At 26.7% G+C, this 9703-nt stretch overlaps 1 protein-coding gene across 1 annotated transcript; it reads right to left on the reverse strand.

The window, feature by feature from the left end:
• Positions 1-3003: 3003 nt before the first annotated feature.
• K444DRAFT_671119 (uncharacterized protein) lies at positions 3004-3807 on the reverse strand (the record flags this gene model as incomplete). Its single annotated transcript, XM_024887718.1, has 1 exon — positions 3004-3807. One exon carries the CDS (start codon positions 3805-3807, stop codon positions 3004-3006), a length of 804 nt encoding a protein of 267 aa, XP_024726033.1.
• Between the last annotated feature and the right edge of the window lie 5896 nt (positions 3808-9703).

Below are 9703 nucleotides of genomic sequence, written 5' to 3' on the forward strand. Positions count from 1 at the left end.
TTTTAATTCTTAATAATATAATTAATTCTAATTTATTAAATATATTAAATAATATAAAATATAATATAATTTTTAAATTATTTTCTTAACTTATATAATAGAACTTATTATATTTATTATTTTAAAGATTTATATAATATTAAATTTAATAAATATAAAAAATAATAGAAATAATAATAACTTTAATATTTTCATTATTATTATTATATATATATATATAATATTAAATAATCTAGACTAAATTTCTTAATTAGAATATAAAATAAATATTTTTAAATTATTAAATTTAATAAAATATTCGAAATTTATTTATTTTAAACTTATTTTTTTTAATTTAATATTATAGTTTTATTTTTATATTAAATAGAAGAGCAAATATTATATTAGAGTTAGGATTTTTAATAAGTTTTTAATAGGAAAGGCCTATATAAATTTTGGCTAATAAGCTTAAAGAAAGTTTTTATAATTTAAATAAGTTTACTTTTCTAAAAAATCTTAACTCTTATATATATATTTTTTTTACTTCTATTATTTCTTTAATTAATTCTTATTATTAAAAGATAATTAATATTATAATTAAATAAAGTAAAACCCGAATATATATTAAATATTATATTTTAATAATAAACTTATTTTTAGTTATTAGTTACTTGTTTTAATTTTTTAAATATTATATAATAATTTACTAATTATAAACTTATAAGGCTTTATTTGCTTATTAATTATTATATTTAAAAATTATAAAAAGAACTTCCTAGAATTATAAGACTTCTTTTTATAATTCTAAATATAAGCTATAAAGCTATATTAAAATTATAATTTATATTTTATATATTATAATACTTTATATATTTATATATAATATTAATATTAAATATTTATTTAATTTATATTTTAATACTAGTTAAATATTATATAAGAAAAGAATTATATATATATAGCTTTTATATAAGAGAAATTATGAGTTTTATAATAAATTTAATATATTTAAAATACTAATAAAAGTTTAAGAATTAAATTTAATTTATATAATTATATATTCTGTAATTAAAATTAAAATATAATGTAATATAAATTAAATATAAAGAACTTTAAGAAAAGTCTTATATTTATTATTTATATTATTAATAAAACTCTTTTTTTATTTTAAATATTAAGAAATAATTTATATAAACTTATTACTTTTATTTATATTTAATATAAATATATTATTATTAACTTATAATTATTTAAGTTTATATTTCAATAATAATAATTAGTGTTTCTTAATATATAATTATTAATTTATTAGTAATATATATAAAATAATAATTATATAATTAGTAAAATAATTTGTTTTTTCAAAAAAAAGTATAATATTATAATATTAATATACTTTTCTTAAATCTATTAAGCCTAATTAAAACTAGTTTAGTAATTAAAGTATTTATATAATATAAATCTCGAATATTTTAAATATTAATAAATAATTACTATAAACTTATATAACTTTTTATTATTTTTAAATCGGTTATAATACTTAAATATAATATACTAACCAATTTTAAAGTAAATATTTTCGAGTAAATAATTATAAGAAAGAAAACATAAATAAATATAATATATATATATATAATAATAAATATTAGGCCAAATTTAATAATTTAATTAGGCTAGTATTTATATAAGATTATATTTCCTAATTTGAACTAGTACTTTTATATATTTAATAAAATATTAAATAATATATATAATAGTAATTAAAGCTCTAAAAATAAGTATTAATTAATTTATTTATTAAAACCAGTTCTCGAAATTAATTATATTTTAGATTTCATTTCATATTTTAATTACTTATATAATAAATAAACTTAAAAAAATTACATTTAGTTATTAAATTAAGCTAGTATTAGAATATAATATTTTAGAAGTAATTAAAGAAATAATTATTATATATAAACCTATAAATAAAATATTATTATAAAAAAACTTTTATTATATAAGATTTCGAATAATAAAGCTAGAAATTCCGGTTAGTAAACTCTAATTAATTCTAATATATATAAGGGCACTTGGCTTTATATTTAAAGAAAATGAATTAATAAGTAAAATACTAGCCTTAATTAAAATAAATATTTTAGTTTTATATTTACTAGTTTTTCTTTTATTAACTAATTAAAAATATTACTTTTTTAATTGACTTTTAAATATAATAATAAACAAATTTATAAATAATATTAAATAATACTTTTATAAATATAAAGCAATATATTAAGAAATAGTTATTATTATTACTAAAGTATAAACTTGAATAATTACAGGCTAATAATAACGCACTTGTATTAAATAATACCAGGCTATAAGTGAACTCCGGGAAGTATTTATGGAAGCGATAATCTTATATGAGGTGTCTCTTGTTGCCTGGAGGAGAAAGCAGAGTCCTGCCGGTAATGCAAATATAGTGAACTTTAATATTATAGCCAGTTATTGGCGATATAGATAGCAAATCTGTGCCCCCAACCCTAAATTTTGCAATTATGGATAGGTGACAGCCGAACAATTACAAAGGCTCATGCCACGCCCCAGCTGAACGGTATCTCCATTTATTCTGACAGGACCGCCCTTGACTGCGAAACGTGCAGGCATTCGCTGCCCAGAGGGGTTGAGGCGCCACCACATCCGAACGGCCTCTGCTGATTTAAGGTGAGACTCTTTACATGGTCGTGCTCTTATCTAAGAAGCAAGTCTAAGCCTAATGGGATCTGCTGCAAAGATGCAACGCTTCGCACTCACCATGCATAAACTGTCGTGTACGAAATAGCCCATCGCTTACTAACTCGTAAGGGGTAGCTGCCCCATCACAGGCAGTCATGAACACACCTTCAACTGTCGCCGAAACGTACCTAGGTAGATGCTTTGAAAGTACTGAGACACGTAGACTTCTCACGCACTTTGTTCAGAACGAGTGGCTTCACTTGCGCCCAAATTCAAAACCAAATTATTGAGGCAAGGGCTATCAACTCCTTATCCAACGAGAAAATACCTATCCTCTCTACGAGTATCGCTAGGCATAGATTTGAGGTCCATCAAACCATGCACATACACATCGCCAATCAACGTCGCAACGTTCCCATCTCCCTTTGCCTCCTCGCCATCTTCGAACCGCAGCACAAACAGCGGAGCACCTCCATACAAAACACAAATGACATCCCCAACCCGCAAATCAAACGGTCCTAAACCAACTCGTCTACCATCAGTGCTAAAGAAAGTCCGGGTTTTCTTCGCCTCGATGGACTGGTAGTAGGAGAGAACGCTTTGTCGCTCAGACGGAGTCACTGTGCCGACGTAATCCATGTACGTTGTATCGCTCTGCCATGTCCATTGCTCCTTGAGTCGCAGATAGTCTTCAAAGACCACTGGCTCCAGCGGGGTTTTGCCTTGGAGCGTCGAATCAGCCACCAACGTCCGCCAATGAGCATCAGGAATTTGATCATGGAGATCGTATGTCTGTTGCGAAAGCTCTAGGCACTTCACTTCCTCTTGCAGTAATTGGTCGACAGTGCCACCAGGTCCTTTCCATTTCTTGGCATCGTAGCAATATTCGGGGGAGCTTACGACGGTGTGGACATGATCGATCTGAAATCCGAAAAACTTCAAGTTGTCTGAATCTGGGACTGACAGAACGCGAGACTGTATCCGCTCCTCCCAGGAATCAAATCCTGCTTGATAGCCTATCACACCAGCAAAGACGAAGTCATCTCCAGGAGGCGAGTTGAAATTGGGGCACCATGAGGGTAGCTCCACGGGTCTGTGTTTGGAGCTCGCCATAGAGAGTATTGTGGACCCGTTCCTCCTGGTATACCGGTACTAGACCTTCGCGCAAGCAAGACGCCACTCGTCAGCGACTGCCATGAGATCCTTTGCGTCTGGTGTTCCCGCTCCCACGAGCCATCTGCTCCGCTCCGTCTTGGCAAGACGCATTGTCCTCAGACCGAGAGTCAGTAACACAAACATGAGGCACCACAAAGAAGGGAAACTGTTTGCCCCTATCCCCACAGATACCTACCCAGAAATATCGGCGGTTAAAGCTCACAATGTTTCATATTCTGTGCCTCTTTTTTTCGGCCCATTCCCAGCCTTCAATTCGTGCCTGGTGTCCCTTCCTGTGCCACAGCTACCACGATTCTTTTCGATGGTGATCTAGTCACATGCTGAGGCAATCCTCCACAAGAATCCGGCTTGATTTGAAGGGTGGGGCATCGAAACCGGAGATGGAACCGGACATGGCTCTAAATAGCGTGAAAGGGGTTCGCAATGCACGATAGCGTCATGTCGAGTATACCAGACGTCGAGGCGATAGCGCTTGCTTTCAGCTCCCCGTGTCACTTGAATTGGTGGAAGGATGGCGTCTAAGTTTCTGTTTCAATGTGAAGCTCAGTATAGCCATAGAGACGAAAGTAAAGGCGCGGCGTTGGTGTCGAAATACTATCGGTCGGCAGCATGATCCTTTCGGCTGAGGTGAGATCAACTTGCCTGCCGGTTACTCTTCAGAAGAACTACGATGTTGAATACAACGTACTATAGGTGGATGGAAACCGGCAGCTTGACTCACCAGCCGTTATCGCTCCAGGATGAAGTATCGAATGCGGAATTAGAAGAGAGGAGCCGAGGGAAACCGGTGGCCAAATGCAACTTCCTCGAGTTATACGCTGTCCTGAGCTCATTTATGTCTACTGCGTCTATGTCTCCTGCATCATAAAGGAGAAATTTACCTGCCTTCAGCAACGTTTTTCTTGTTCTGCGATTTCTCGAAACACCAGTCCAGCGCAACAGTGCTTCCCGTCATCAACTTACACATCTCACCCCTAACTTGCCACGCAATTGTTTCTCTCGAGCTCATTACGTTTTGTAAAATGTTTCACAAAAGCATGAATATCGCGCACCTCACTGTTGTTAATGCGTCACTTGTACTTGTGAGTCTAATGATCCATGACGTCCTCGAGTTTTAATTCCTCTATCTACTCTTATACACTTTCAATGTGAACTAACCTAGCTCACTAGGAATCTAAAGTCACCTCAAGTCCCGTGGCAGGGCGTCATTATGCAGATTTCCTGAACTTCTTCAATTCTCATCTTCTCCTTTCAGGAGTCTCCAATTTAGGATGGCAGGTCATGGTCATGGCTTTATCTCTCCACCACGGAGGCGCTTGTGTCTTCGAGAAAGAGAAATATGGTTTTGTGTGGACGGGGAGGGTAAATTCGAGTCTGACATTTTGAAGTGGCGGAGACTTCATAAGTGAGATGTGAAATCTGTGCTAACCGACCCAGGTATCACTTGAACCCTTTTATGTGAAGCTTTCTGTCGAGGCAACAGAATCTGGTGCAGGCGGCTCAGGCTCAGCCTCGAGCTCAGGCTCAGGTACAGGTTCAGGTTCGGGCACAAACAAACCAGACACAGTATGCTTTTCTTCCTCCAGTTGATCTTTCAACGACATAGAGTAGCGGTGCAGCCCTCCGCGAGATTATCCAACACATGGGAAAATAAATTGCTAAGTTTATCGCAGAGCGGCGGATACCAGAAAATGGCCGCTATATTTCTTACCTCGCCCTAGAAAAAGAAATGTCATACAGAGTTGAAAGTAGAGATCAGGAAGAAGGTTCTATGTGGATTTAGCTTTACATTGAGATTGAGAACCATGCTTTAGAGGGTAGGAACAAGGTTTTTCTGAGGCATCGGTCCAAAAGAAACGTCTGAATTTGAGAAATTGTCTAATGCTTACTGCTCGTGGTATGATTGTGAAATTGAATATTGACCCTTATACTTGGCCGCCATCGTACCTCGTACGCCACAGGGATGCGGGATTAGTCAGCTCACCCCCTTACAGGGCCAGTTCCTTACATACTGTCCCAGCCCGTGAAGACGCCCCGCACCAAAACACGTGCCGCACTAAAACACTCGCTTTTCACGGCTTAATAACTTAAGAACTAATAAAGTATTTAATATAAAATTCAAGACACTTATTAAACTTTAGTTAAATTCTATAATTATATTATTAATACGCCTATTAATTTATTAATTAAAATATAAGAAATTCTGAAAATATTTTAAACTTAAAATAAAATATATATAATAAATATATGAAATAATATATAAATAAATATTAGGTATTATAAATATAATTTCTATACTATTCCGCTATAGTATTCTTTAAAAGTATTATAACTTTTTATTAGAAAGATATTAAAGAATTCGAAAGTCGTATAGTATCTTCTAAAAGTATTAATAAACTTAATAGGAAATTTTATGTATTGAATCTCCTAATTTGGGCCGATTTTTAGACTCACTATTTATAAGAATCGGCCTTATATAAGCTAGGTTATTAATAAGCAAAGCTAGAAAATAATAAAAAACACGAATGATTTTTAGCTTAGGCTATTTCTTAGATAAAAAGCCCAAAATTTATATATGAGCTCTTATAGTAATATAAAGCTAGAATAGTAGCTAATAAGTCTAAAAATAGATCTATAATATAGTAAAAGTAATTTTAGTTTAATTTTTCTAATATTTTTAAGCTTAGACTTAATAGTTTAATAACTGAAACTTTTCTAAGTAAGTTTTATATTGTATTTAGGCTTACTATATATAAAACTAGTCATATATAGATTTTTAGCTAATTCTATTAATAGTAAGTCTAAGTATTTAAATAGAAATACTTATATTTTAAGCTAAAACTAAAAGCTTAATTTATATATTAGAAGTTTTAAATAAGCTATAATAAAAGTACTACTTCTATATAATATAGGATAATGGCTATTAAAGAAGCTACTTTATATAAGAATCGGACTACTACTTCTTTTATAATTAATTTTAAAAGAATTAAAATAAGAGAAAATCTTAGATTCTTTAATAAAATTATAATTATAATATTAAATATAATAAAACTAAGGCCTGTATATAATATATTATATTCAGGAATTCTAAAAACAAGCTTTTTATTAAATTCGAATTAGTAATATCTTTTTAACTAATTTTAATTTAATAAAACTAAAGGAAATCTTAGATTCTTTAATAGAATTTTAATTATAATATAGAATATAATAAGACTAAAGCTTATATATAGTGTATTATATATAGGAATTCTAAAAATAAACCTTTTATTAAATTCGAATTAGTAATATCTTTTTTATTGATTTTAATTTAATTAAAATAAAAGCAATTCTTAGATTCTTTAATAAAACCTTAGCTATAATATTAAATATAATAAAACTAAGACTTATATATAGTATAGTATATCTAAGAATTCCAAAATAATCTTTTTATTAGAATTAAGTTAATAGAACTAAAAGTTAGAAGAGACTTATTTAAAATCTTAAAATAAGCTTAGCTAGTTTTATTTATAAGTAATATTTGAGAAAACTAAATAGGAATTTCGAAAATCAAAAAATCTATATATTAGAATAATAAATATAATTCTATTAATACTAATTATAATAATATAAGTCTCTTATATATATAAGCTTAAAAAATACCTTTTATATATATAATATTAATAAATAAAATAGAAATAAAAAATTAATATTTTATTTTTAAAGAATTTAATAAATTAATTAATTAAAAAGATATAATATTATATTTTTAAGATTTTATTTAGTTAAAAGAAAGGTAGTTATTAATATTATAGATTCCGAAGTTCTTTTTAAAATTCCTTTCGAAATTTTCTTTAAAACTTTCTTTAAAAACCTCTTTAAGAACTATATTCTTATTAATAGCTAGGCTATTAGTAAAGTCAAGGGCTTAGATAATATAGTATAGCAGGCTATACTTTCTAAAAATTATATTATTTTAATAGTTTTAAGGTTTTAGTTATATAATAAAAGCTATAGCCTTTTATATATAACTTATAAGAATTATATAAAAAAGCTGGTTTTTCTATAATCCTAAATAATAATTCCTTTTTTATATTTAATTAATTAAGCTTTTATATATTATATACTATTTATACTTTTAATTTTATTATTTTACTATTAGATTACGTTTTATATTCTTATATACTTTATATAGGTTTTTATTTTATTATAATTTCTCTTTTATATATTTTATAATAAATAATATAAGAAAAATCGAAACTTTATAATTAAGATAATACTTTTATAAAATTCTAAAGGGTTTTTATAAAGCGAATTATTAGCTTAGTAAATTTAAAAAGAAAAAGGCTATTATAATACCTTAAGCCTAAAATTAAAATATTAAAAATATATAAATATTAATCTTAATATCTTATATTAATTTCCGACATATCTAGTAACTTAAATACGAGTTAGCTATAAGATATAATTACTAGTATAATATATAGAAATAATAAAAATAGAGGCTAATTATAGAAAGAAAAGAAATAAAAGAAATAAAATAAGAAATATTATACTAAAATAATATAAGTTAGACTTTAGTTAGAAATAGACTTTAGTATTTAGAAATAAAATTATATTATTAATTTATATATTATTTTTAATTAGAATAAAGATTAGAATAAAAATAATACTAGTTTTAGTAAAAAAGCTTATTTCTAAATTCGGGAAAAATATTTAAAAAAGGAAATATTCTTAAATTCAAGTAAAATAATAAACTAGAATTAGAAATAAGAATTAAAAAGTAATTAGAAATAAGAAATTATATAAATAATCTAGAGAAGCTTCTAGAAAAAGAAAAAAAATACTAAATAAAGAAAAGAAAAAGAATTTAGAAAAATCAGAAAAATTAGTAAAATTATTTTTATTATTTTTATTATTACTTTTAATAATATTATTAAATATATCTAATTTAGTAAAAAGAAGAAAAGATATTATAAATATTAAACTAATAAAACAGAAAAGAAAATATAAGTAATAAAAATAAAATTAGAAAAGCTATTACTTTATTATTACTAATACTAAAACTTAAACCTAGACTATATTTATTATTATTAACTAGTTTTTCTTAAATTCCTGTTCTTAAATTAAAAGATATATTAAATAAGAAATTAGTTTTTTAGAAATCTTATTAATAGAAGTCTTAAATATAGAAACTCTATAATTAATTATAAAAAATATTATTAAGATTAATATAGCTAAGAATAAATATATACTAATATTGGATTTAAATCTACTATTTATAAAAGCTTCTAAAATATTATAGTTTTAAGAAAGTAATATTTCTATATTCTTAGAATAATATATAAATATATATAAGAACTATTATATTTCTAATAATACTAAAAGAAAGAGAATTATTTACTATATTTCTCTTATTAATAAGAATTAAATTAAGGCTATACTAGAATACTATATTAATAATCCGGGAGATTATTAGAAAATTAAGTTCTTTAAAGCCTTATTAAAGAAATTCCGAAAGTATAATTAGGAAATACTTAAGATTAGTTATAACTTTCTTAATTAAATTATTATATAACCCTAAAATAAAAGAATCTCTTTTAAGTTTTATATTAATATATTTAATAAAGTATTAAAAAAGTTATTAAAAAGAAAAGAAATAAAAGAAATTATTTAATATTAAGAATTTATAAGGGAATTATCTATTTAAATAAAAGATTATATTTTTAAATATATAAATTTCGAGCCTATTTCTATTTCTATTTATAAATATAGTAAAATATATAAAAAAGCAATAATATTCCATTAATATAAAAAAAAGAAATTTATTTTAATATTATTAATAATTCAGATATAT

This window comes from Hyaloscypha bicolor (assembly GCF_002865645.1).
Source record: "Hyaloscypha bicolor E unplaced genomic scaffold K444scaffold_206, whole genome shotgun sequence".
Lineage (NCBI taxonomy): Eukaryota > Fungi > Ascomycota > Leotiomycetes > Helotiales > Hyaloscyphaceae > Hyaloscypha > Hyaloscypha bicolor.